The 26,801-nt window shown below is 39.9% G+C and overlaps 15 protein-coding genes across 15 annotated transcripts; 8 read left to right on the plus strand and 7 right to left on the minus strand.

Moving 5' to 3' along the window:
* Nucleotides 1-93: 93 nt before the first annotated feature.
* On the plus strand, nucleotides 94-1,680 carry UGA3 (Uga3p; the record flags this gene model as incomplete). The annotated part of the gene is made up of 1 exon (XM_056232215.1): nucleotides 94-1,680. The coding sequence occupies one exon, from the start codon at nucleotides 94-96 to the stop codon at nucleotides 1,678-1,680; it is 1,587 nt and encodes a 528-aa protein (XP_056086516.1).
* Nucleotides 1,681-1,821: 141 nt separating this feature from the next.
* On the minus strand, nucleotides 1,822-2,490 carry UGX2 (Ugx2p; the record flags this gene model as incomplete). Its single annotated transcript, XM_056232216.1, has 1 exon — nucleotides 1,822-2,490. One exon carries the CDS (start codon nucleotides 2,488-2,490, stop codon nucleotides 1,822-1,824), a length of 669 nt encoding a protein of 222 aa, XP_056086517.1.
* A 666-nt stretch (nucleotides 2,491-3,156) lies between these two features.
* On the plus strand, nucleotides 3,157-4,314 carry SFA1 (bifunctional alcohol dehydrogenase/S-(hydroxymethyl)glutathione dehydrogenase; the record flags this gene model as incomplete). Its single annotated transcript, XM_056232217.1, has 1 exon — nucleotides 3,157-4,314. One exon carries the CDS (start codon nucleotides 3,157-3,159, stop codon nucleotides 4,312-4,314), a length of 1,158 nt encoding a protein of 385 aa, XP_056086518.1.
* Nucleotides 4,315-4,562: 248 nt separating this feature from the next.
* NRP1 (Nrp1p) lies at nucleotides 4,563-6,686 on the minus strand (the record flags this gene model as incomplete). The annotated part of the gene is made up of 1 exon (XM_056232219.1): nucleotides 4,563-6,686. One exon carries the CDS (start codon nucleotides 6,684-6,686, stop codon nucleotides 4,563-4,565), a length of 2,124 nt encoding a protein of 707 aa, XP_056086519.1.
* A 288-nt stretch (nucleotides 6,687-6,974) lies between these two features.
* On the minus strand, nucleotides 6,975-7,559 carry FAP7 (nucleoside-triphosphatase; the record flags this gene model as incomplete). Its single annotated transcript, XM_056232220.1, has 1 exon — nucleotides 6,975-7,559. One exon carries the CDS (start codon nucleotides 7,557-7,559, stop codon nucleotides 6,975-6,977), a length of 585 nt encoding a protein of 194 aa, XP_056086520.1.
* A 252-nt stretch (nucleotides 7,560-7,811) lies between these two features.
* On the plus strand, nucleotides 7,812-8,387 carry CDC36 (CCR4-NOT core subunit CDC36; the record flags this gene model as incomplete). Its single annotated transcript, XM_056232221.1, has 1 exon — nucleotides 7,812-8,387. The coding sequence occupies one exon, from the start codon at nucleotides 7,812-7,814 to the stop codon at nucleotides 8,385-8,387; it is 576 nt and encodes a 191-aa protein (XP_056086521.1).
* Nucleotides 8,388-8,500: 113 nt separating this feature from the next.
* Nucleotides 8,501-10,768, minus strand: CDC9 (DNA ligase (ATP) CDC9; the record flags this gene model as incomplete). The annotated part of the gene is made up of 1 exon (XM_056232222.1): nucleotides 8,501-10,768. The coding sequence occupies one exon, from the start codon at nucleotides 10,766-10,768 to the stop codon at nucleotides 8,501-8,503; it is 2,268 nt and encodes a 755-aa protein (XP_056086522.1).
* Nucleotides 10,769-11,230: 462 nt separating this feature from the next.
* On the plus strand, nucleotides 11,231-12,574 carry ENT1 (epsin; the record flags this gene model as incomplete). The annotated part of the gene is made up of 1 exon (XM_056232223.1): nucleotides 11,231-12,574. One exon carries the CDS (start codon nucleotides 11,231-11,233, stop codon nucleotides 12,572-12,574), a length of 1,344 nt encoding a protein of 447 aa, XP_056086523.1.
* Nucleotides 12,575-13,875: 1,301 nt separating this feature from the next.
* DHH1 (DExD/H-box ATP-dependent RNA helicase DHH1) lies at nucleotides 13,876-15,399 on the minus strand (the record flags this gene model as incomplete). The annotated part of the gene is made up of 1 exon (XM_056232224.1): nucleotides 13,876-15,399. The coding sequence occupies one exon, from the start codon at nucleotides 15,397-15,399 to the stop codon at nucleotides 13,876-13,878; it is 1,524 nt and encodes a 507-aa protein (XP_056086524.1).
* Nucleotides 15,400-15,947: 548 nt separating this feature from the next.
* Nucleotides 15,948-17,519, plus strand: STE7 (mitogen-activated protein kinase kinase STE7; the record flags this gene model as incomplete). The annotated part of the gene is made up of 1 exon (XM_056232225.1): nucleotides 15,948-17,519. The coding sequence occupies one exon, from the start codon at nucleotides 15,948-15,950 to the stop codon at nucleotides 17,517-17,519; it is 1,572 nt and encodes a 523-aa protein (XP_056086525.1).
* Nucleotides 17,520-17,713: 194 nt separating this feature from the next.
* Nucleotides 17,714-18,067, minus strand: DMO2 (Dmo2p; the record flags this gene model as incomplete). Its single annotated transcript, XM_056232226.1, has 1 exon — nucleotides 17,714-18,067. The coding sequence occupies one exon, from the start codon at nucleotides 18,065-18,067 to the stop codon at nucleotides 17,714-17,716; it is 354 nt and encodes a 117-aa protein (XP_056086526.1).
* A 321-nt stretch (nucleotides 18,068-18,388) lies between these two features.
* On the plus strand, nucleotides 18,389-19,957 carry CMR1 (Cmr1p; the record flags this gene model as incomplete). The annotated part of the gene is made up of 1 exon (XM_056232227.1): nucleotides 18,389-19,957. One exon carries the CDS (start codon nucleotides 18,389-18,391, stop codon nucleotides 19,955-19,957), a length of 1,569 nt encoding a protein of 522 aa, XP_056086527.1.
* Nucleotides 19,958-20,247: 290 nt separating this feature from the next.
* On the plus strand, nucleotides 20,248-21,534 carry CLB3 (B-type cyclin CLB3; the record flags this gene model as incomplete). Its single annotated transcript, XM_056232228.1, has 1 exon — nucleotides 20,248-21,534. The coding sequence occupies one exon, from the start codon at nucleotides 20,248-20,250 to the stop codon at nucleotides 21,532-21,534; it is 1,287 nt and encodes a 428-aa protein (XP_056086528.1).
* Nucleotides 21,535-21,817: 283 nt separating this feature from the next.
* On the plus strand, nucleotides 21,818-24,529 carry MSH5 (MutS family protein MSH5; the record flags this gene model as incomplete). The annotated part of the gene is made up of 1 exon (XM_056232230.1): nucleotides 21,818-24,529. The coding sequence occupies one exon, from the start codon at nucleotides 21,818-21,820 to the stop codon at nucleotides 24,527-24,529; it is 2,712 nt and encodes a 903-aa protein (XP_056086529.1).
* A 141-nt stretch (nucleotides 24,530-24,670) lies between these two features.
* Nucleotides 24,671-26,485, minus strand: SAS10 (rRNA-processing protein SAS10; the record flags this gene model as incomplete). Its single annotated transcript, XM_056232231.1, has 1 exon — nucleotides 24,671-26,485. The coding sequence occupies one exon, from the start codon at nucleotides 26,483-26,485 to the stop codon at nucleotides 24,671-24,673; it is 1,815 nt and encodes a 604-aa protein (XP_056086530.1).
* Between the last annotated feature and the right edge of the window lie 316 nt (nucleotides 26,486-26,801).

Genomic DNA, 26,801 nt, shown 5'->3' on the forward strand with positions numbered 1-26,801 from the left:
ACATCAAGAGTCTTACTTAAGGTTTATGTTATGGGGATTGACTGCTATTGTTCAAGTCCAGGTGCCAAGAAAACAAAGTTTTTTGAGTGAGGTATGAATTATGGCGTGGAGAAGCTGAAACTGAAGTATTCGAAGCATGGGTGTGTTACGTGTAAGATCAGGAAGAAGAGATGCTCGGAGGACAAGCCTGTGTGCCGAGACTGTTTTCGATTAAGTTTTCCTTGCATCTATATATCAGAGCCGATGGATAAGCAGTCGTTAAAGAGAATAAAGGCGGACATCCAGCACCAGTTGATAAGCAAGAAAAGAAAACACGCTCCTGACAATGTTCAAAAGGTGGTCGTGGCCGCCCATGCTCGTCGAATGAGTGACGATGAACAGGATAACCAGATCTATTTATCAAAACCGCTGGAAGATAGCATTTCTCAAAGACTAGATTCGATGGGACTGCAGCTTTACAACTATTACAGGTCTCATCTGGCCAACATCATTTCCATTGCTCCTATGAATCAGAACTACTACTTGAACATCTTCCTGCCAATGGCCCACGAGAACGACGGTATATTGTTTGCGATCCTAGCTTGGTCAGCGAACCATTTGTCGATATCTTCATCCGACGAGCTGCAAAAGGACGAGATATTTGTCAATTTGGCGAATAAGTATACGTATATGTCGCTAGCGCACCTCAAGACCAATGAAGATTCGAGTGTCTATGCTAAGTTGAGTTTCCTATATTCGCTGGCGCAAATCCTGATTTTATGTGGCTCAGAGATATGTCAGGGTGACGTGAAGTTTTGGAAGATATTGTTGAATATTGGGAAGAACTTAATCGAAAACCATGTGGGTAGGGATATCTCACGGATATTAACTACCACCACAGAAGAGCCGTCCCTAGAGGAGAGGATAATCTTCCCCAACTTCAACTCTGTTGTTAAATACTGGCTGGTTGTGAATTTCATATACCATGATATTTTGAATTTCAATACGACGTCTTTTCCCATAGAACAATACGAAAAATTCTTCCAGAGGGAACAGAACTGTCAGTCCAACTCAGTCAACTTCATAGAGCCGGCGGACTCACCGATTGAAGAAATTGACCCTTTAATCGGGATCAACAAGCCGATTTTGCTACTGTTGGGTCAAGTGACAAATTTGACAAGGTTTCTGCAGACTATGGGGCAGGAGGAAATGCTGGAGCACGGGGATGAAATTTTACGTTTGCAAGTTAAAATTTATAAACTACAGCCTTCACTCATGGCGCTGGACCATTTGGACAGTGATAAGAAATTCTACTATCTTGAACTGTTTGAAATAATGAAAATCTCCACTTTGATGTTTTTCCAATTAACACTGCTGAAAATTGACAAAGATTCGCTGGAGCTGCAAATACTGAGAAATAAACTTAATTCAAAATTGGAAAAGGTCATTGGGACATTTTTGGAAGGGTCACTGTGCTTCCCGCTTTTCATTTACGGCGTGTGTATCCAGGCAGACGACATGGAGAAAAAATTAGATCTGGAAGCTAAATTTGATGATATTCTAAAACGATATAAATGTTACAATTTCCAAAACGCAAGATTATTAGTTCGGAAAATTTGGCAAAACGAAGCCGATGGCATCAGCGAACACAACCTGGTACACATGATTGATGAACTGGACTACAATATTAATTTTGCTTAAATTTTCATTTTTCTTTCCCCCCCCCCCCCCCACCAACCTTAAATTATTCTTATATTTTATATTTTTTTATAAAAAGTGCGCATTCGAAAAGGACTAGTACATATACAGTGAAACGATGCTAATTTTGAAAATTGAAATAGTTTAAATTATCAACGATTTAAGATGGTTATTTTCAGGAGTGTCGGAGTCCACCTCCACAACATCCACTTGACCAATGTGGTACCTATAATCCCCTGTCTTTGAGTCCTCCACAAAGCTTATGCTTCTCTCTGACTTCCTGCGTGGTCTGTCTACTACCGCCATCCTTGGATATGGCGTGTCACCAGTCATATCTATATCTTGGTTATCTCCACCCTCAATTGCACTATCGTTTTCGTCCGAATGAAGGTCATGCGCCCATACAGGTTTATAAGTATTTCCCCTTGGAAACTCATGGCCTTCAAGGACTTGTATTCTTTGATAGCGATCACTATCACCATCCTCGTCACTTCCTTCCGCTGCGTGGACGGGAGCCTCCCTTCTTGGCTTCGTAGTTCTAGTAAACTTAGCCTTGACCTTCATTTTGCCTCTTTTCTTGGCAGTTGCCCGCAACTTACCCTTAATCTTCCTAATTAGCTGGTCAAAGTCATCCTCGTGTGCATCATAAACAACCTTATACGATTGCTGGTACTGTGTGGCAAACAGGTCCTGGTTCCAGGCAAATCCTTGGCCTTGAGATACAGATATCTTAAAATCCGGCCTTATTTCTGCACTATATGCAAACACCGAACTGGTATTTGAATAAACAATGAGCTTTTCTTTATCCTCCATATTTTCCTGGTTACGTACTTCTGAACCTTATGTGGCCTCCGTACCATCCCTATACAAAACAGGAATGTCTACTTATCCTTATCAAATGGATAGTTGACCTTCCCTTTAAAAGGCGCCCTTGCTCTCGCTCCAAACGGCGCTAGTAAAAAGATTACCAAATTATCGTTTTCAAAGGAATGGTTGGTTATAACAGATTACATTCTACATACTACAAAAAAGCACAACAGTAACCGTGATTATACATGCAGTGCTGATTCACATACCCTGTCAGTTCACTCCAGAATTGAGGAAAGTACAGAAGCCTGGGTATCATTTCATACCCTCGCACGCTTTTCTCCGAATTGGCTCGCAAATCTAGCCGATTGACCAAACCAATGCAATAGCTTCTCATGCACTGCTTAGGATAACCTCACAAACTCACTGCTGTTGTGAATAACCCACAAACTGCTCTACGCCTTGTTTTGAATTGTGGTGTTTGGGTCTCTCTCTCTAACTGAAATTACATGATAAAGGCATTTCATAGAGGCAGGAAAGTGAAAAATTTCATTACTAAGGGGAAGGACATCCGTGTACATATATTTGAGAGAGACCAGGTTATTAACATGGATAGTTAAGTTTACTCTCCCCAAAACCCCGTGGAAGAACAAAAAGATAACGCAAAATAAAATGCTGGCTGCTACTGTTGGTAAACCCATTCAATGCGTTGCTGCTGTTGCGTATAATGCAAAGAAGTCATTGAGCGTGGAGGAAATCACTGTAGACCCACCAAAAGCCCATGAGGTTCGTATTAAAATTGAATTCACTGCTGTGTGTCACACTGACGCGTATACTTTATCTGGTTCTGATCCAGAAGGCCTTTTCCCTTGTATTTTAGGTCACGAAGGTGCCGGTATCGTGGAATCGGTGGGCGATGATGTCATGACGGTCAAGCCCGGTGACCACGTTATTGCTCTATACACTGCTGAGTGTGGCAAGTGTAAGTTCTGTACATCTGGTAAGACTAACTTGTGTAGTGCTGTCAGAGCAACGCAAGGGAAAGGTGTAATGCCTGATGGAACAACAAGATTTCATAATGCTAAGGGCGAGGATATCTACCACTTTATGGGTTGCTCCACTTTTTCGGAATACACTGTGGTAGCTGATGTGTCTGTAGTGGCTATTGATCCTAAGGCACCGCTGGACGCGGCCTGTTTACTCGGTTGCGGTGTTACTACCGGATATGGTGCAGCTATTAAAACTGCTAATGTACAGGAGGGCGATACTGTTGCCGTGTTTGGTTGCGGTACCGTAGGACTTTCTGTCATGCAAGGGGCAAAATCAAGAGGCGCTTCTAAGATTATTGCTGTGGATATCAACAACAAGAAAAGGCAATATTCTTCTAACTTCGGTGCCACAGATTTCATTAACCCTAAGGAAGATCTGGCTGAAGATCAAACTATTGTTGAAAAGTTAATCGACATGACCGACGGGGGCCTAGACTTCACTTTTGACTGTACTGGTAATACCAACATCATGAGAGACGCTCTGGAAGCTTGTCATAAGGGCTGGGGTCAATCTATTATCATTGGTGTTGCAGCTGCTGGCGAAGAGATTTCCACCAGACCTTTCCAACTGGTAACTGGTAGAGTGTGGAAGGGCTCTGCATTCGGTGGCATCAAAGGTAGATCTGAAATGGGCGGCTTAATCAAAGACTATCAAAGCGGAGCCTTGAAAGTGGAAGAATTTATCACTCATAGAAGACCATTTAAGGAAATCAACCAAGCTTTTGAGGATTTGCATAATGGTGATTGCCTAAGAACCGTTCTGAGGTTTCAGGAAGAATAAATAGGATAGTAAATTGAACTATGTAAGCATGCCCAAATCATGAGGATTTTCCCGGATATATAATTCAAAGATTAATGTCCCACATTCTATCAAACTACATGTATACATATGCATAATTACACTTCCCAGCTAATTAACTGAACCTGAAGAAAAAATGAAGGCAGAGAAGGTGTTCATATAAAAAAATAGAATAAAGAAAAATACAATGCAGAAATGCCAGTTTTTTTTTTGATCACGCCTGTTTATGACTACCAACGTACTGAACCATTAAAACCATTAGTAAAAGAAGAGCTATCATTACCATTAGAATAATCAATATTGACCTTATCGCCTTTGAACTCATTGAACGAGCTGCCATTCCCATCTCCCTCCTTCACGATCGATAACGGTGGTGATACGTATTCCATCAAACTAATATCACGACCTTTATTATCCTTCCCATCGGTGCGGTTACTACCGTTATCACTGTGGATATGCGACCCTGGCCCAACCGTTAATCCCTCTATATAATGATTTGTTTCGTTGGCATCCGCATTTACAGATTTTGGACCGCCGCAGCGTAAGCATACCACGTTTTTAGCGAAATTGTGATAGGTACACGTGGAACACTTCCAATCTCCTGCTCTGAATGGTATGTTAGACCCAGAGCCTCCCACGCCGACATTGGAGCTACTATTATTATTGTTGTTCATACTATTACTATTGTTCATACTATTATTATTGTTCATATAACTATTATTGGTATTGCCATTATGATGATTGTTATTGTGATTATTATTGTGATTATTATTAATATTGCTGTTAACGTGGTTCCCATTACCACCCTCATTACCACTGTTGATCTTATTACTGTTATACCTGTTGTTGGTCATATTATTGATATTGCTACTGTTACCATTGTAGCGATAATTTGGCACTATATTGTTGGTTCCCGCAAAATGATCCGCCATAATTATGGGCGACCCGCTGCTTGAGGGAGTCAAGTTCAATGAATTTTGTCGTGACAGCGGCGTAATTGCAGAAAATTGGGCTCTGTTGTAAGCCAATGCTGTTGGCGTTGTATTACCCATCATATTAAACTCGGTATTAATATAGGGGTGGTTTACGATAGCGCTATTGTTGTTGTTTGACGAACCCGAGCTCATGCGGTTGTTTAAAATATTACTGTTGCTATTAGCGTTATTATTTGAAATCACATTATGCATCTGAATATTTGACGGTGCTGGGAAAGAACATCTAAAACATGCAGTACGCCTCTGGAAATTCGAAAAGCCACAAGATGGGCAATTCCAATCACCTGGTCTCGGTTTGTTTTTACTTTGAGGGAAGGGAGATAAAATTTCTTGTGCCTTATCGAGTACACCTGTGGAAGAAGGTTGAAGTTCAAGGACATGCTCAACCACCCTCGGCTGCTTAGTGTTTGCCAGGTTAGACAATATAGATCTCCCATTCAAGGCAAGTACTTCGGTAGCCTCTTCATGTGTTTGAAACACAACAAATCCTGAAATACTATCTTGCTCTTCCACATAGGGACTATTATTTAAACTCCAGTTGTTATTGACGTTAGACGTATCTTCCACGATATTTTTCACAGTCCAAAATCCAACAGGCCTGACGCCATATTGAGTGAACCATGATTCTAATTCGCTTTGAGTTGTGTCAGGTGGTAAATTATTCATGTACAAAACCTTGGATCTTTCTTGTAAGAACGTTCTAATATCAGTATATGAGTCGTATGGCTGTGTTAAAACAGATTTCATGTCTTCCGGGGAAGAGCACTTCTTGTGCAACTGCAAAAGTATGTCTGTTGTCCTCCGCAAAAGAGATTGCTCCTCCGGAATAAAATCAGCTCCTTCCGAGGGCGTTGAAACCTCCAGTATTCTGATCATTTCATTAAAATCCTTTGTATTCTTGGCTAGAGCACCATTACTGCCGCCAGCCTTAGTATTAGAGTTATTATTTGAGGTGGCTTTCCTTTGTTCCAAAAGTTCCGGATGATTAACACACCATCTATCAAATTCCTTCCATAAATCAAATAACCTTGGATGTTGTAAGTACGAGGTAAGGATGAAACCGTCATCTCGCGCTTGACGTGATAAGGTGACACGAATATGCCAAGTGGAACACAGCGAAACAAGGACAAACTCATCGTTGCCAATTACGTCGTGGATGTCTTTATCCAATTGTATCATTGCGCTCTCCAGACTCTTGGCTTCCCCATCCACCTCGATTTTGGGTAAAGAATCGATATCATAGTGGCATATTAAGGTTTCAGCATCCACAATTTGATATGCTATGCTCCCGATGCGACACTGATCCTTAGGGCTATCTGGCAAATACGCGACTTGCAGCTCCAATACCACATAGTGCATAATTCCTATATTAGACAATCACAATCACAGTACACAAATGTCCTCGTGCTGTTCTTCAGTTATTCTATTAGCCTCAAAAAAGAAGTATATAATTTGTATGTGTTGAAAATTTTTTCACTTCTGACTTTTCCACAGGCATCGGCATCGGCCAGTGGAAATACATAACCAAAATAGCAGTGAAGAAGCGTAGGACTGTGTGCCAGAAGGACCCGTCTTTACAAGCACTGCTGTAGTTAAGATCACTGTTCTACAAAGATATACATACGTACGCTACGGTCATGTAGCGGCTTACTCACTTTCTTCGTCATCACCGTGGGGCCCTTGGTATTCGTTAGTGACACCATCTGAATGTTGCTCCAGCCACATCTTTTCCCAAGCGACAATGCGTGCCACATTGGACACCATGTCCTCTTTTGTATCACCTTGTAGCTCCACCACAATGTGTGGTTCATACGAATCCACGGCATCCTGCTTGACGACGCCCATAATCTCAGCGTCGAGATTTTCCTCAATCTTGGAATCATGGTATCCTCTTGCATGCAATCTTGAATACAAGTTAGAATTATCGCACCTCAGAACCACCACCAAGTCAATCAGCCTCTCTGGGAACACGTCATTCACATGCCAATCGATAATGCTGTTCCCCTGTCTCAGCAGTGGCTCCAGTTTGTCCAGCAGCTTGTCTTCATCGACAATGTGTGATTTACGCGCCTCATCATATGCTTCAAAACAATCATTGTCCTTGGCAAAATCAGAAATGTTATAGTACTTGTACCCTTTCAATTCGTCCTTCAAAAGCTCACATGTAGAGGACTTGCCACACCCCGGCGTTCCTGTGACTATAATATTGGGTCCAAACCGTCTCAATTCCATTTTTCTATAACGTAGCTTTTATTATGCAACCGCTCCCGTGTTTGAGTCTTATATATGTTATTTGAAGAATGAGCTCTTCGTTACAGGTTGATGATACTATTGTATTTGAATATTTTTTATTGCCATGAAAAAGCGAGGCGAATATGAAAGGTAAAGAAAGAAGAAAGGTAAGACATTTTTTAACAAAGGCATAGAATAGCAACAAAAGGAACCAAACTATTAAGACAATAAAAATACACTGTTGATTACACAATGGAAAAATTTGGTCTACGAGCACTAGTGCCGCTGCTTAAACTAGAGGACAAAGAACTATCAAGCACATATGATCATTCCATGACTTTAGGAGCGGATTTATCGTCGATGTTATATTCGTTAGGCATTCCGAGAGATTCGCAGGATCACAGAGTTCTCGATACTTTCCAGTCACCTTGGGCAGAGACATCCAGAAGTGAAGTGGAGCCCCGATTTTTTACACCAGAATCCTTCACCAACATTCCCGGCGTATTACAATCCAATGTAACCCCGCCATGTTTCAATTCTATTCAAAATGATCAACAGCGTGTGGCCCTTTTCCAAGATGAAACGTTGTTTTTCCTCTTTTATAAACATCCAGGTACAGTCATCCAGGAACTGACGTATTTAGAACTCAGGAAAAGGAATTGGAGGTACCACAAGACCTTGAAGGCCTGGCTCACCAAGGACCCGATGATGGAACCGATTGTGTCCGCTGACGGGCTAAGCGAAAGGGGATCATACGTGTTTTTTGACCCACAAAGGTGGGAAAAGTGTCAGAGAGACTTCTTATTGTTTTATAATGCTATTATGTAAGATAGACATAAAACGAGAGAAGTAAAAAATTGTCGTTTTTATCTGGAACGCTGTTGTGAAAGTTGCTCTCCTTTCTTAAATATTGATAGTTATTGAGATAACGAGATACTCATCTAATTTTGTACATGAGATTGATTTTCATACAATTCAATAATTTGATCTGAAGAAGTCGCATCTTCGACACCTTTATCCTCTCTTATGCGCAAAAATCTTGGGAACCGTAAAGATACACCTTTATCAAAAGTTGCACTACCGGCCTTATAAATGGGTGACAGGGAAAGGTCCGCAGTCAAAACTTCAAACAAAGTCGTAGGTTCAAACCATACGTCTGGCTCAGCACTTGCATCAAAAACGAACGTGGCCTTTGGTCCGTCAATTATTGTTGGGGTTAACCTTTCGTGCAACAACTGCAACATTTCATCAGAGAACCCTGTCCCTATTTTGCAACATGTCTCAAATTCTCCTGTGTCTTGGTTGTAACAGCCTAAAAGGAATCCACCATATGTGCCTGTCCTTTTACCTCTACCATAATATGCCCCCAATACGCAAAGGTCCAATGAATCTCCAACTCCTTCCAAGTAGTCCTTTTTCAACTTCAACCAGTTTCGTGATCTTTTACTTGGTTCATAGTGGGATTCAGGGCCATCCAGCATTTTGACCATTAGACCTTCACAAGAGTTATTAACGGATTCATCAAGAAATTTTTGCAGTTCATCAAGATTATTTGTTATGATCTGAGTGGCATATTGGAATTCTCCTGGAACAACTTTTGTAACCTTTGCCAAATGTTCTCTTCTTTCTCGTAATGACTTATTAATCAGTCTTTCGTCGTTGTAACAGAGTATGTCAAATGCAAAGAGACAAACTTTCACCTTAACATCATGCAATTCCACATCTTTACGTTTTCTTGTGCTAAGAATTTGGAAGGGTAGAATTTTTTTTTGTTCTTTGTCCCAAGCCACAGCCTCACAGTCCAGAATTAGATTTTTTGTACTATTTAAGTCTTGAATAAAATCTGTGATTTTGATTTCTGGATATCTTTCTGTCATGTTCTCGCCATTTCTGGAATAAATCCTCATCGTGCCGTCATTCAGCAAATGAACTTGAGCTCTTTCTCCGTCGTATTTATATTCAGACGTGAAAGTTTCACCTTGAAATCTATCTAAAACTTCATTTATTGCCTTAGTGGGTTTGGCCAACATGGGTTTTAACGGAATTCCCGGTCTCAGAGTACAATACTTATCCAGATTCATGATGCCGTGGTTCAAGCATGAATTTATGACAATCTCATAATTCGGTACTTGACAGAATGCGTCTCTGATCCTTTGTTGCGCGCTTTCCAGGACGTCCATAGGAATTTCCTTGTCAGGTGAGTTTTCTTTATTTTCATCATGAAGCAAAAGGGCCTTGGATAGAGATATCAGAACCGTTTTCTCAGCAAGACCAATTCTCAACTTTGACTCCAAGGATCTGATCAAAAATTTAGCTTCCACACCCTGGCACGCAGTGAGCATTCTCTTGATCAGCTTCATTTTTCTCAATTGCGAATCTTTACCTTGAGTTTTTGCAATAGTTCTAAGGTTTTTGAAGACCTCACCTACAGTTAAAGCTTTAGGCTTGAACATAGTAGGTTGAACATTTCTCGCACCCATTGCTATTTCACCTAAATCCCCCATTTCCTTGTATTTGAGTTTAATCTGACTCATCGATTTTCCACAAGATTCACTGATTGTTTTCATCAGTAGATTTTCACCAAGACCCAATTCTAGACCGGCTTCGTAATCCGGACCCAATCTATTGATGAAAAGGTACGTGGTAGGTATTAAATTCTTGGAGGATTGGTTCATTATCTTTATAAAAAAATCAGAACAAATTCTGATAATCTCCAAACGAGAAGATATGGCTTCGATCTTGTTGAAAACTTCACAAACTTCAGAGTAGGGGATATTAGATGAATAATGGTCATTATCATTTGAACTCGGTTCCTTTTCAACCTGGGGTGTGAACTCGCGAGATTCTTGCGACACATCGACACCACTGGAGGAGGGAGCAGATGAAGGTAAAGAAAAAGGGCTGCTACCCATAGTGGATGGAGCCACCAATGTCTGCACGGTAGACACTTGTTTTAGTTTCTTAGTAGCGTCTGCTCCTTCACTACTATTATTATCTATATTATTTTCTAGCTTGTGTTTGGGAGCTTTCTCAGGAGAGGATGAGCTCCCCGATGGCTCATTCTTCATGGAACTGAAGAATCTAGCCAAAGTGGCTTGTTTTGGCTTCTTACCGGCGGAAGAGGGCAACGATGGTGGCATGAGTAATGATAATCTTGGATTCAAGGAACGTGCGGGTGAAAAAAGAAGGCCTGCAAGTAATCTGCGCATGTAATTGATAAGGTAACGACGCTATGCGCTATTATATACCACCAGTATCATCATTACTGCTAGCAATAAAATAAAGCAGAGTACAGACAAATCGCCTATTGCTCCTAAATTTTGTCCTGACGCGTTTTCGCGTTGAGTGAAAAATTCCATCAACCATCTTCGTTGGAAGAATACGTCAATGAAGGACTGATGGTAGGACAGGTGGGCGTATGAAGCCCATAGTAGCACTAAAAATCCTTTTATGAGCATTAGTGAGCTATTAGCGAGATTGTTCAATGCTTGAAGTAGGTGCTTGAGAGCGATGCCGGCCTCAAAAATGCACCTATTAAAGAAAATTCATGCGGGTAATGGTGACAGCCTCTTCCAATGACAAATAGGAGTTTGAAGAACAAGAGGAAAGAGCCGTTCGTTCATATGAGATTCAGTTCAGGAAGAAAGGGCCGAACAAGAGGTACAAGGATCATGTCGAAGCAGTTTGTCAGATCTGCGAAGAATCTTGTGAAGGGCTACTCTTCTACCCAGGTGCTGGTGAGAAATGCCACGTCCAACGACAACCATCAGGTCTCCAAGGACTCGTTGATTGAACTGGCTGAAAAATCGTACGATAGCGCAGATTTTTTTGAAATAATGGACATGCTAGACAAGAGACTGAATGATAAGGGGAAATATTGGAGACACATTGCGAAGGCTTTGACTGTGTTGGACTATTTGATCAGGTTTGGCAGCGAAAACTGCGTTCTTTGGTGTAAAGAAAACTTGTACATTATTAAAACTTTAAAGGAGTTTAGACACGAGGACGATGAAGGTGTAGATCAAGGCCAGATTGTGAGGGTCAAAGCCAAGGAATTGACGACATTGTTATCCGACGACGAAAGATTAAACGAGGAAAGGAACATGAATATCAAGGGCAGAAGTAGGAAAGGAAGAAAGAGAAGAGGAACCGGGCGTAATGACGAGGACGACGATGATTTGCAGAGAGCCATTGATGCCAGTAGGATGACAGCAGAAGAGGACGAAAGAAGAAGAAAGCAGGACGAGGATTATGAAACCGCTTTGCAGTTAAGTAAAGAGGAAGAGGAGTTAAAAAGACTGCAAGATTTACAGAGGATGCAACAAGTGCATGCACAACAACAACAGCAGCAACCTATGTACTATGATATCTTTGGCAACCCAATCACGCCCGAGGAATATGCACAATTTCAATTACAACAACAACAACAACAACTACAACAACAGCAGCAACAACAGGAAGCGATGTACTACGACGTATTTGGAAATCCTATATCACCCGAAGAACTGGCACATTTCCAACAACAACAATATATCGCTTCTTTGCAACAGCAACAGCAGGTTCCGTCCAACAACCCATTTGCTAAGCCCAACCAAGAAGTTACTTCACAGAAACAAGACCAGTCTTTCATGGCCTCTTCATCGATGCAACAGCAACAGCAACAGCAACCATTAACTCAAACAAGAACCGGTAATCAATCGATGACGGACAAGTACGGTAAGCTAAACGAGTTACTGGCCACAGGTACCGGCATTGACACATTTGGCAACGTCGGGGACTCCCGTGTTCCCGCTCAACACACGAAAACGGGAACGTTCATTAATTCCCAGGGAACAGGCTATAGGCAAGTGTCCAATGATCCCAAGCAAAATCCGTTTCTAAATAGTCAATATACGGGTTTACCAAGTACCAACATTGTACCAACCCAAACAGGCTACGGATTTGGTAACCAGCCACAGCAGCAATCTCAGAATAACCGCTCAAATAGCCAGGGGTATACTCTAATTGACCTATGAAGTAATCGTATCATTTCAGTCCGCATTTCTAATCAGATGAGCATTCTTTTCACATCAGCATAATATATATGGACTAATTAATCTAATTATCTCAATACTACGTTTTACGCAACCACCCAGATAAAAATATTGTATATTTTGTATATGTAAGTACACATTTATTCCAAAATCTAGCCGAATGAGTCAAATAGAAGAAAGCTAGTTGCTTTCATTAGTCAACATGGTGGCGCTACCCCACATTTTTGTGAATATAATTGGAGATATCTACATATCCATTAACAGGAGCCCAACAATACGCTCGAGATCTAGATGTGACAACTCCAACGGCCCATCACGATGTCCTCCACTGGCATCCTTCTGAGATTGCAGTGATCGCAACGCCGCTTCTTCGATAAAAATATCCAGATAATTTTGTATCATGGGTAAAACTTTATCATCAATTTTTATATCCTTCCTGAAGTTGTTCTGGCTTAGTATTTTTATTAGCGCGTCTTTGGATAACATTATTACAGCCCATGCATGCATGACTTGTTCTTTTCTCACACAAAAGTTTGGATTCTAGCATCATTTTGCGTACTATTTTTTTGCATTTTAAAGCGAATCAATCTTAGAAAACCCCGCAAACCTAAAGGTAATTGGAAATAGGGAAGAATACGCAGAAAATAATAAGAATACATGTATCTTTTGAATAGTTGATTTATCTAAACAATTATATAATATATATATATATATGTATATATATGTACATAGTATTGATATTCTTTCCTTGAGATTGTTTTCTCAAAAAAAAAAAAAAAAAAAAAAAAAAGCTTGTAAAAAAAAACCAAAAAAAGAAAGAATATTCAAAGAAAGTTTCATCTTGTCAGTTGAAATGAATAGTTTTATTGTGGAAATGATAACAATAAAAAATAGCTAAAAAGCGAAAGCGTCGATGAAACTGGGCAAGTGCATTTTGAGCTCTTGATGTGGACGATAGTATTGGTTACAAATGACTGGTGAAAGAATGAAGCCGTTTGATATATTTTTTCATAAACAAAAAGAAGTAATAAATTGTTAACAATAAAAAGTGTGCAAATTAGGACAAAAAAAGATTGGCACTGGGGTTGGAAAAAAAGGGTAGAAAGTAAAATAAGCACAAAAAAAAAATAGTCACGACTGATTTCATGTTCAATGTTAAATCAATGGTAACAGTATGGTTACAGAATAAAATAATTCACAAAAGCAGCTTAAAAAAATAACAACGAACAATTAGATAAGGGAAAAATACTTCTCACGTATCTTTTTCTTTTTTTCCGAATTATTTAAAATTGGGGTTGAGGTTGTCCTGGTGGCATTGCCATGAAATGTTCCTGTTGTGGAGGGTACCCTTGTTGTGGAGGAATTTGTGACGGAGGGTACACCTGTTGTTGTTGATGTTGAGGAGGAGGAACCATGAATTGCGGATGATGTTGCTGCGGAGGAATGGCAAATTGTTGTTGAGGCGGTAACTGCTGTTGAGATGCTGCCTGTGGTTGATAGCTTCGTTGCTCTATTGGGAATGGAACAGGGACAGTTTCATCGTTTTCTGCCACATACAGTGATTTATCGATTGTAGCTGGAATGGCCGCGATTTCGGTGCCCAGTTCTTGCTCAATCTTATAGAGATTGAAACGATCATTCCAATTAATCAAATTAATCGCTAGACCTAAATGGCCAAATCTGCCGGATCTACCAATACGATGCAAATAAGTTTCTGCTGTTTTAGGGAAATCGAAATTAATAACTACATTGACAGCTTGGATATCAATACCACGGGTCAATAAATCGGAACAGACCAGAGTACGCACCTTACCTTGACGGAACTCATGGAAAACTTTGTTCCTTTCTTGTTGTTTCATTCTCGCATGAGAGTAGTAACATGAATAACCTAAATCAGTAATTTTTTTGGCCAATAACTCAACACGGTTGGTAGAATTACAGAAAATAATGGCTTGATTGATTTGTAGCTTGGAGAATAAAGTGTTCAAACAGTGCAACTTTTGTCTTTCTTCCACGAAGGCGTAGTATTGAGTTATACCCTTAAGAGTCAGTTCTTCCATTAGATTGATTTCATATGGTTTATGCAAGTGCTTAACCATAAATTCCTTCACTGTCAATGGGAAGGTAGCACTAAACAACAAAGATTGATGAGTTGTTGGTAAGAAAGACAAAATTTGTTCAATTATTGTCTTGAAATCGCGAGATAACATCTTATCAGCTTCATCCATGATGAATAAAGAACAATCAGATAGATCTGCTACTTTCCTTGAGGCCAAATCCAACACTCTACCAGGAGTACCAACCAAAATATGAACTGTTTCATTTAATCTTAAAATATCATCTCTCAAATTGGTACCACCAGTGGTTACCATACATGAAATACCACAGTGTTTACCCAATGTACGGACGACTTGTGAAGTTTGTAAGGCCAATTCCCTTGTGGGGACCATGATCAAAGCTTGAATTTTATTTAATTTCGGCTTGACTCTCTCCAATGTTGGAATGACAAACGCGGCTGTCTTACCGGTACCATTCTTGGCTCTTGCCAATATGTCCCTACCGGTTATTGCTACGGGAATGGCCTCTTCTTGAATGGGAGATGGCTTTTCAAAACCGGCTTCAAAAATACCCATTAAGAGTTCTCTTTTCAAATAAAAATCTTCAAAAGTATTACCCTTTGTGTTCAAGACATCGTCAGTCTGCGGTCTGGTATCTTTCTTAGGGATATTCAATGCAGTTTTCCAGTCTAGATCGAGGTCTGTATTACTATTGTTATTAGTAATGAAGTTTTTATTGATGGAACTCATTATTAATTTCTTTTTTTGTCGTATTCTAGGCCTGTGATAAGTTATTATGCGAATGGCGATGCGGTTATAAAGAAATAAAGGGGTTAAAAATAAAGATCCGTTGTATCTATCTTCCTATTAGAAATAAAAATTACTATGTTGACTATTATTGCGGTTTTGTTGTATAATTCTTTATTAATGAAAATATTAGGCTTGTAGTCTTAGAAAGGATGTGGACGTAACAAAACTGAATAAAATGATGAAAAATAAATGTACAATCAGAAACCAAACACTTTTATCGGTAATGTTCTATTCTTTGCAAACCCGAATATTAAAAGTGGCCACTAGTTTCAAGATTGTGTTGTCCTTTCTTTTACGAAATTTTTTTCCCCTCCCTTTTTTAGACACTGGCCTCGTTATATGTGATTTGTAGGGTAACAGCGAAATTGTACTATTATAGACTATCTAACGGGATATAAGACCAGCAAGATAATGAGAAATATCAGGGTTGATAAGTAAAGAGCACCGGTCCAGTTCAGTTGTGCGGCGCGGTATATTGATTGTTGGTCATGTTTCAACGGAAGACTTTGCAAAGGCGGAATTTGAAGGGCCTTAATCTCAACCTGCATGCAGATATGAGCAGTAATGGCCAATTGCAAGAAAAGACAGAGGCTCATCAAGAGCATTCTCGAATAGAGGGCCACGTGATGTCCAACATCAACGCCATAAAGAACAGCAGCAACTTGTTTTTGCGAAGAGGTCTCAAAAAAAAACTGACATTGAATGCAAATGCCGATGAGCAGGCAGAACTGAAGCCAAGCTCCGTGGTAGTACAGCGACCGCAAAATGAATCTGTTTTGGTCATGTCATCATTGTCTCAATCTCCATGTGTGTCATCATCTTCTTCTTTGTCAACGCCGTGCATTATAGATGCCTACAGTAATAATTTTGGGCTATCGCCATCATCCACGAATTCCACTACCTCCACGATCCAGGGATCGTCCAACGCCGCAACACCTGTAGAAAATGAACACTCGATATCACTACCGCCATTGGAAGAAAGCCTATCACCGACCACAGCAGATTTGAAGGATACGTTATCGGGAAACTCAAGCGATAATTACATCCAACTTCAGGATTTGGTTCAGTTGGGCAAAATTGGTGCTGGGAATTCTGGAACTGTAGTTAAGGCATTGCATGTTCCCGATTCTAAAATCGTGGCCAAAAAGACCATTCCCGTGGAACAGAACAATAGCACCATCATCAATCAATTAGTTAGAGAGTTATCTATTGTCAAAAACGTCAAGCCTCACGAAAATATCATAACCTTCTATGGTGCGTATTATAATCAGCATATAAACAACGAAATCATTATCTTAATGGAATACTCAGATTGCGGTTCATTAGATAAAATACTATCTGTTTATAAGAGATTCGTTCAAAGAGAAACTATTTCGAATAAAAAAACCTGGTTTAATGAGCTAACAATATCGAAGATAGCATGCGGCGTGCTCAATGGGCTGGATCATTTGTACCGACAGTATAAGATCATCCACCGTGATATTAAGCCTTCTAATGTTTTAATTAATAGTAAAGGGCAGATTAAACTCTGTGATTTTGGAGTTTCCAAAAAACTGATAAATTCCATAGCTGACACATTTGTTGGGACATCCACTTACATGTCACCAGAGAGGATACAGGGGAATGTTTATTCCATCAAGGGTGATGTTTGGTCGCTGGGGTTAATGATTATCGAGCTAGTGACTGGGGAGTTCCCACTTGGCGGACACAATGACACGCCTGATGGAATATTGGATTTGTTGCAACGGATCGTTAACGAGCCTTCACCGAGGTTACCCAAAGGCCGTGTTTTTTCCAAAGAATTGACAGATTTCGTCAACCGATGTTGTATTAAAAACGAAAGGGAAAGATCATCGATCAATGAATTACTACACCATGATCTCATAATGAAATATTCGTCACCATCCAAGGATGAAAAATTTAGGCACTGGTGTAAAAAAATCAAATCTAAGATAAAGGAAGATAAGAGAATCAAAAGAGAAGCATTGGATCGTGCCAAGCTGGAAACCAAGGCAAACAGAAAATCTAACGATCTGAATGCGTCCACTAAAACCAGTTAGAAACACTGAGGGCTTTTACTTATGTTTGCTCTCCCCACGCGCTCTTTTCATACCTACATTTATATATAGACTCTTCATAGTATGTAAAGCACAGGCGATTTTGTAATGTAACGATAACTTTAAATGTAGTCTTGATAGTAATATATTTATAAAAAAGGAGAAAGCGCACGATCAGAAACAACTTGCAAATAATACTAACTACTCCGTGTTCTATCATTGGTTAATTTTTTGTAATTTTTATATTCTTTATTTTTATGCCATAACCAACCTTCGGTCCCTCTAACAAACCCAAAAGCTATCAATAATCCACCAAAGCTACGTAAAGTCAGCTTCCACCACTTTGGGTTTCTTTTATCAAAGTCGGTTAAAGATATACCCTTTTTAGCTTCTCTTTTGCCATACTTGAATGGCTTTCCAGATGCCAAATACGAGCCAAACCCAACCGAAAACATAGCGCTCATTACCTGACAAGGAACGCAGTCCATGGTCTCTTCTTTCTCCAGCTCCCTTTGTGGAGGAGGGTTAAACACTGCCAAAATATTACTCATTATTAATTACTATTTGTTTTGCCTTTCTAAGGGGTTTCTTCATATATGGTCGCACACAATGGCCATCTTCGTTTTATATGCTCGTACCTTTTTTCAGTAGGCCCATCGTTAATTTTCACCCGAGGATTCCACATTACGCGTTTTTCTATCAATTTTCATTCTCTAACGTTTTACATTATAATGAGGCCAAAAAAGGTAAAGACATGTTTGATAATCACTAAAGGGGGCATAAACACACTTTCACGCTTGTTGTTGCAGATTTATAGTACAAGAATACAGCCAATTATACGCTAAAAACAAGGAACTGGCCCTTACTCAAGAATGCCCGAGTTAACAGAGTTCCAGAAAAAGCGTCAGGAGAACATTAAAAGGAATAATGATTTATTGAAAAAGCTGCATCTGTCTGGGGTAGCGTCTCAAATTAAGCACGAGGCTGGGGTATCAAATAAAGCTAGGGTTCCTGCCAAGAAGAAACAAAGAACAAGTAGTAGCAGAGCGATAAAGTCTGCTAGTCCCACTTTACCTACACGAAGATCAAGAAGGCTTAGGGGCGAGGCTGCAGATAATACTAAAGGGATACCCAATGTGAACGATAACCAATTACTGAAAAAGGATTCTCCAAACGGCGAGGACAAGAATTTTATAGACGAAATGAAGGAAAAGTCGGTGATTGGAGATGTGAAACTAAGTGATTTGATAAAAGATGAAGATGAAGATGCCCTTTTGGAGAAATTCAAGAGGTTTAATAACAGTAACTTTTCGTCTGGCGATTTTTTTGAAGAGATAAAAAAAAGACAGGGTGATGTCTTGGGCATGGATGAATTCGATTTGGATTTGTATGATGTTTTTCAACCCAATGAGATTAAGGTTACATATGATAGAATTTCTGCCACCTATTTTCATCCTGCGGTGGAAAAGAAGTTAGTTATTGCGGGCGACACGGGGGGCACTGTAGGATTTTGGAATGTTCGAGATGAACCATTGGGAGATAGTGAAGAGGACCGAATGGAGGAACCTGATATCACCAGGGTAAAGCTGTTTACCAAAAATGTCGGTCGTATTGATTGCTTCCCTACAAACACATCAAAGGTGTTACTGACCTCATATGATGGGAGCGTCAGGTCAGTTCATTTGAATAACTTACAAAGTGAAGAAATGCTCACCTTAAAAAACGAGTATGACGATCCATTGGGTATCAGTGACTGCCAATTTAGTTACGAGAATCCACATATTTTGTTCCTCACTACGTTGAGTGGTGAGTTTACAACTTTTGACACAAGAGCAAAAAATTCGGAGTGCAAACTGCGAAGATTGGCTGACAAAAAGATCGGCTCTATGGCAATAAATCCTTTGAGACCCTACGAAATCGCGACGGGTTCCCTTGATAGAACTCTAAAGATCTGGGATACAAGACACCTTGTTGAAAAGCCCGAATGGTCTCAGTATGAAGATTACCCCAGTCACGACCTCATGTCAACCTATGACTCAAGATTAAGCGTCTCAGCGGTCTCCTATTCTCCGACAGATGGAACGCTGGTATGCAACGGCTATGATGACACCATTCGGCTGTTCGATCTCAAAAACAAGGATAGTATTACTGCGGAGTTGGTGCCCAAACTAACCATTCAACATAACTGCCAAACGGGAAGGTGGACCAGCATTCTCAAGGCTAGGTTCAAACCAAACAAGAGTGTTTTCGCAATCGCCAACATGAAGCGCGCCATCGACATCTACAACAGCGAGGGCCAGCAATTAGCCCATCTGCACACTGCCACTGTCCCTGCTGTGGTCAGCTGGCACCCATTGCAGAACTGGATTGTTGGAGGAAACTCTAGCGGCAAGATCTTCCTCTTCACCGATGACTCCCAGGCCATAAAGCTGGAGGAATAGAGCAAAAGGCCTTCGTTACCCGCAGGCCCGTTTTTTTTCCCGCTTTTCACCAGAACGAGACGAAAAGCGAAGAAACAAAACAAAACAAAACGAAACAAAAATATCGAAATGCAAGGAACAAGGACACATAAAACCATTCTTTGATCTGGTCAAAAGATAAGACCAAAATTTTCTTGCTGTTTGCTTAGGAGAAAAAAAAAGGAAAATTGCATAGAATAAGCCATATATTTCGTCTGCGTCCTTCGCTTTGAACGTACCATTCTTTTCCTCTTTATCATTGCTTATTATACATGCATCATAACTCGCAGTCTTCGAGCTCCGCCTATATCAGGAGCCCTAAAGATGAAAACATGGCACCCATAGCGAGTACAAAGCACAGGACCGCGTCTGTAGGTCACGTCCCACCTACTCATCCAAGGGTCGCACTTAGCGATGTCACCAACATAGTTGCGACCAACTCTAACAATAATAGCATAAGTAAGCCAAAGGCCGGCCCGGTCCGGGAAAGATCAGATTCAGTTGTGATACTTGAAGAAGAGAGGCCTGCTGTGCAGAGTGCTGCACGGCGGAAAGAAACTGATCATAACGATATGCTGATGTCCAGAGCACAAGAAGAGACCGTTGATGAAGATTATGAAGAAAGTGATGATGATGAAGGAGAAGACCAAGAACCCCTGTTGCTGCAACATTATGCTAGCGATACAGCGGTCTGGGAACATGCATTTAAAACATATTATAGAACCACACTAGATCCTAACGATGATGACGTGTACGACGTGGTCATGGTTGCCGAATTGGCCAATGAGATATTCGAATACATGAGGAGACTAGAAGAACTATACAAACCCGATCCGTATTACATGGATAAACAACCGGAATTGAGATGGTCATTTCGGAGCACACTAATTGATTGGGTCGTTCAAGTTCATGAAAAATTTCAACTTTTACCTGAAACTCTGTACCTCTGCATCAATATAGTAGATAGATATCTGTGCAAAGAGATTGTCCCCGTTAATAAGTTTCAGCTGGTGGGCGCAGCATCACTGTTCATTGCTGCCAAATATGAAGAAATCAACTGCCCTACGATAAAGGACTTCGTGTATATGTCAGAAAATTGCTATTCAAGAGAGGACCTGTTGGATGCAGAAAGGACCATACTAAATGGCTTAAAGTTTGAGCTAGGTTGGCCCGGTCCGATGTCATTTTTGCGAAGAATCAGTAAAGCTGATGATTACGAGCATGATACTAGAACGCTAGCTAAATACCTGTTGGAATCCACAATAATGGACAATCGGCTGGTATCTGCCCAACCCAGTTGGCTGGCTGCTGGCGCTTACTTCCTAAGTAAAGTGATTCTGGGACAAAATCAATGGTCCTTGGCGCATGTTTACTACTCTAATTACACACAAGAACAAGTTCTTCCGTTGGCTACCATTATTTTAGAAAATTGCAGATATGCCTCTAAACGTCATAACGCCATATGGAGAAAATACTCTTCGCGTCGTTACTTGCATTCTTCACAGGTTGTAGCGAAATGGATAACACTAGCTGAACACAGAGTAGATCAATCTAGCTAAAAAAATGCCTCCGCCTGGGACAACAAATCAACGGAGAGAAAAGAATACATTGCTACTTTGCACACAAAACTTTAATCATTAATATTAAGACATATGTAACTTTTTAACTTTAAGAACATATTGATCTACAAATTTTGTAAAGTTTACACACTTGATACGGCTATGACCCGGAAGTACCGTCGGCGGCTAATTGATATAAAACGTTGAAGTCAAATAAGCACCCAACAAGAAAACTTATCGAAGAGAAGGCTGTTACTTCTGAAAAACTGCCACTCAGCAGAATATGTCTAACCAATGGCTTTCAGGCGCTTCGAGGAAAACGGGGAAGATCAACAATGAGATGGTGTCTACGGACAAGGGCGCTGCTGTTGACAACAATCACGCAAACATCAACGAAGATGGTGATGATGATGGAGAAGATGACTCTGGTATGTTTTCCTTCAATTATGATGAGGAGGTCGTAATGTGTATTGACTTACACTCAGGGAAAGTTGGATGCTCTATTTTGGATTACCATACCAAGACATTGAAAGCGTTTAACCAAGACCACGCCATTAACAAGTCTACAATAACGTCACATGACCTTATCGATGAAGCTGATAAGTCTGCACACGACATCAATTTAATGGTTGGACTTTTAATAATGGAAATGAATCCCACTGTGTGTCTAGTTCCGGTAAGGCTGGAAGATTGGATATTTAATCACATAAAGAAAAAATGTGACGAGGTAAAATGTAGATTAGAATTGCAACCAATGAAAGATTTCAAAAAATTGGATCTTTTGGAGTCATTACACCTAAATGGTCATGACAATCTAACTGTGTTAAACGACTTATTGTCGAATAGCAGGTTCACCACTGGAGTTACAGTAGGCACGGTTGCATGCATCCTTGCCAATAATGAACAGCATGCAGAACTAGATAGTTGCAATGATAGTACTGCTTCAAGCAATATGATCACAGGACGACTCAGTAACAATAGGTTTGAAAATGTAGTACATGACATAAGGTACATTGATTTAAAGGATCGAATGGTACTGGATGAAAATACTATATCAGCATTGAATGTATTACCTGCGGCACATAAACTGGGTCATGATAACATGATGAAAAATGGATCTCTCAGTGTATTCGAGCTCTTCAATCGAGTTTCTTCGGATTACGCCAAGAGAATGTTGAAGTCCTGGCTTTTCAATCCCTTAACCAATAAGAAACAGATAGAACAAAGGTACTGCATCATAAGAATACTATTAGACAGACAAAACAGCGTTCTTTTTGATGAACTCACTCAATCAATAAAGAGATGTCCTGATGCCTTCGGTTTTATAAATCAGTTAAGCAGCGGTAAATCTACATTAGGGACTTGGTCCAAAGTTGTAAATTTCTTAGAGAAGGGAATTAACATATTTAAATTGGTAAACTCTTTGAAATTGAGCCCTGATAACGGTAACCTTTTCCATGATATCAAAAGGAATGTTGATATATCAGCATTAAAACAGTGCTTAAGAAAAATAATGGCGGTGATAGATTTTGATACATCGAGAGATACCAAAACTGTCACAATAAATACGGGAGTGGACGAAAGGCTAGATGAATGTAGAAACGTTTACGATCATTTGGAAGGAATTTTACAGGAAGTTGCGAGAGAGGCACAGACTTTTTTACTCAGCGCTTTGTCTCAAACGGATTGCAGGATGACAAGAAATTTAGATGTGCTGATTAATGCTGTTTATATCCCTCAACTAGGATATTTGATTACTGTCAGCGCCTTGCTTGAACCTTTTCTTGCTAATATTACGGACCTTGAGTGGGAAGAAATATTCAGAAGCCCAGAGGATGTTTATTTCAAAAATGATAAAGTTCTTGAATTGGATGAAACATACGGTGATATTTACGGAGTAATTTCAGATTATGAAATTGAAGTTTTGTTCTCTCTACAAGAGCAAATTTTGGAGAAGAAAGCTGAACTTACTTCTTACAGTGTACTGCTCAGTGAACTGGAAATTCTACAATCATTTGCCCGGATATCTGTGGAAAGAGATTACATAGAGCCTCAGTTGATGGAAAACAATTGTGTCTTGGATATTATTAACGGAAGACATGCCTTGTACGAAACCTTCCTCGATGATTATATTCCAAACAGCACTATGATTGATGGCGGTTCGTTCTCTGATTTGAGTTGGTATAATCACGATAAACAAAGAATTGTTATAATAACTGGAGCTAACGCATCAGGAAAATCTGTATATCTTACTCAGAACGGTCTAATTGTGTATCTGGCACAAATTGGTTGTTTCGTTCCGGCGGAAAGAGCAAAAATTGGAATAGTAGACAAAATACTGACAAGAATCAGGACTCAAGAGACCATATATAAGACTCAAAGCTCCTTTCTACTAGATTCCCAACAAATGGCAAAATCGCTGACTTTAGCCACTGAAAAAAGCCTCATTTTGATTGATGAATACGGTAAGGGGACAGATATTTTAGATGGTCCCTCACTGTTTGGTTCCATAATGCTGAACATGTCTAAAAGTGAAAGGTGCCCGCGTATTCTTGCATGTACACACTTCCATGAGCTTTTCAATGAGAACATACTCACAGAACATATACCAGGTATCAAACACTACTGTACGGATATACTTATAAATCAAAACCATGTCTCAGGCGCGACACAAATTAAAGATGACCACGAAAATGAGGGAATCACATTCTTATTCAAGATAAAGGAGGGAATTTCAAGACAGTCATTTGGTATATACTGTGCGAAAATATGTGGGTTGAACAAAAGTATAGTCAAAAGAGCTGAAGAGCTTTCTAACTTGATCAATATGGGCGATGATGTAGTGCAACAATGCGGGAAGATGACAAAAAAGGAGATGTCGGTGTTCCAAAAAAATCAGGAAATAGTGAAGAAATATTTAACTTGGGACTTAGATCTCGAAGCTTCAACAACCTCCGAGAATCTGAGGATCAAACTAAAAAATATCCTTCGTTGATATCAGAAAATAATAAGCGCTTGCCTATAAGAAATTTATGTCGATCGATATTAGGCGTTAGATTTCTTCGACTGAGATATATGTAGATGTATATAATTGACTCCCCCGAATTACGCTAAATACTACATATATGATTTTTTATTAATTCTTGAATTTAACAGATCTTGTCAAACCCTTCTTGATACCGGTCTTTTCACCTTCATACACGCCAGATTGGCCACCAGAATAAACAGCACGAACAGATTTGAGTTTCTTTTGCGCCTTTTGGTACTTCTTTCTCTTTTTAACACGAGAATTTCTGTTGTCCTTGTTTCTTCTAGGCGTTAGACCTTTATTTTTCAAGATTTGGTAGTTAATAGCACGTTTGCCGTCACCCTCGACATTATCAGCCAACTCAGCAAGTTTGCCTTCCCTAGCGGCAATGATAGCGTTTTTGTGGGCCTCTTTACGAGAGGTTTTTTTGATTTGCTTACCTCTTTGTACCTGTTGATAATAATCATTTTCACCCTGAGTATTGATACTTTTAGAAACCGCCTCGTCCTCTGGACCATATTCCTTACCATCTAGATCAGCGCCATTATTGTCATGCATACCACGTTTACGAGCTTCGTCCAATAGACGTTGCTGCCTTTCGAATAAACGCTCTTTATATGGAATATCATCATCACCTTTGAATCTGTCTGTCTTTTTATTCTCCTGTTGGTCAATTTTCGAAGTGTAGAAACGCAAAGTTCTTCTGCGGGCCTTTTTATCTTGTGCATCCACATCAGCAATTTCTGATTCAACAAAATCATCAGCTTCAGATGTGGACCATGTTTTTGGTTTGGAATGTACCCGTGATTGTGCTACGTATTCTTCAAAATCATCAATATTCACGTCATCTTCATCACCACTTTCTCCGCTTTCTTCGTCTTCCTTTTGTTGTTCTTTGCTTTCTTCTGTGCCGAAATCTTTATTAATTTCCAATGCATTCAACCTCTCTTCATTGAAAGCCTCAATGTTGGAAATTTCTTCCCGTTCGGAACCATCCCTTCTAACCATGTCAAAATCTGATGGTAGTTCGCTAGCTTGTCTCCAAATTTCTTTTGTTGTTAGAATCCTTTCAACAACTGGATGACCTTTCATAGAAGAGAAGTCTTCATTATTATGGAGTTCATGCAGCATGATACTGTAGTAGCAAGATATCGTGCCTAAATAGCTTCCAAGCGCAATTATTTTTAGTTTATTGAATTCGTTTTCATCAGATTTCTTCAATTCTTCAAACTTGGGAACTAGGTCTATAAATTCTTTCGAAAGAGGAGCAAATTCGGGGAACATCGTTTTCAAACAAATATCTCTTGCTTCGTCATCCATGTTTAAAATATCCTTTATGGAGACATTCGTTTCTGGCTGTTTAGTAGAGCTCTTAAATTCATCCAAGTCAAACTCCTTGGCATTTTTCACCCATTCTTCTTCGTCCTCCTCATCTAAATAATCGTTCATATTGAGTTCTTCCAAATGCCTTTTTTGTTGTCGTAACGCTTCCTTTTCGATTTCTTTAGCAGCTTCCTCATCATCCAAGTCATCGGCCCCATAGTATTCACCTTTTGTAGAACCCCAGGCATTTTCGTTATCCAACATACCACTCTCTTCATCTTCTTCAGGAACCTGATCCGTCTCTAAATTTCTGCCAAAAATTTTCTTATAAGCTGCAGCACCATCCAACTTTTCTTCAGCATCTTCATCTTCACCTTCGTCTATAGACTCATCATCGTCCATGGCCAGAACTTCTTCTTCTTCTTCGTCTTCTATCAAAGAATCACTCCCGTCATTGTTAGCACGATCAGCAAGAGTTGACTGCCCAAGTAGAACTTTTTCCCTCTTAGAAGCAAAATCATCGACTTCGTTCAAACCATATGGATCGACATCGTCCGCGCCACTGGAGGCCTTGCTTCTGTTGAAATTTTTGCTGGCCATATTATACAGGGAACCTATCGTCAATTTGTTACTTCTCCTTCTCAAGCGTCTCAATAATAGTGTTAATGAGATGATGTCAGATGAGATGAGCTTTACTATTGAATTTTTTTTCTTTACAGAAGAAGCGCAGATTGAAAAATTTTCATTCTACAATGCGAATTTGACTTTTTCTGATCAGCAAAACAAGTATCGAGGCTATTACAGAGTAAATTTCGGGGGCCAATCACAAAGAGAAGGGCTACGAGGCTGATTGGTAAGAATTTTAGCTAGTAAGGCTTTAAATTATAATCAAAGGGTTTTTTTTGTTTCCACAAAG

This window comes from Saccharomyces kudriavzevii, assembly GCF_947243775.1.
Source record: "Saccharomyces kudriavzevii IFO 1802 strain IFO1802 genome assembly, chromosome: 4".
Taxonomy (NCBI): Eukaryota; Fungi; Ascomycota; class Saccharomycetes; order Saccharomycetales; family Saccharomycetaceae; genus Saccharomyces; species Saccharomyces kudriavzevii.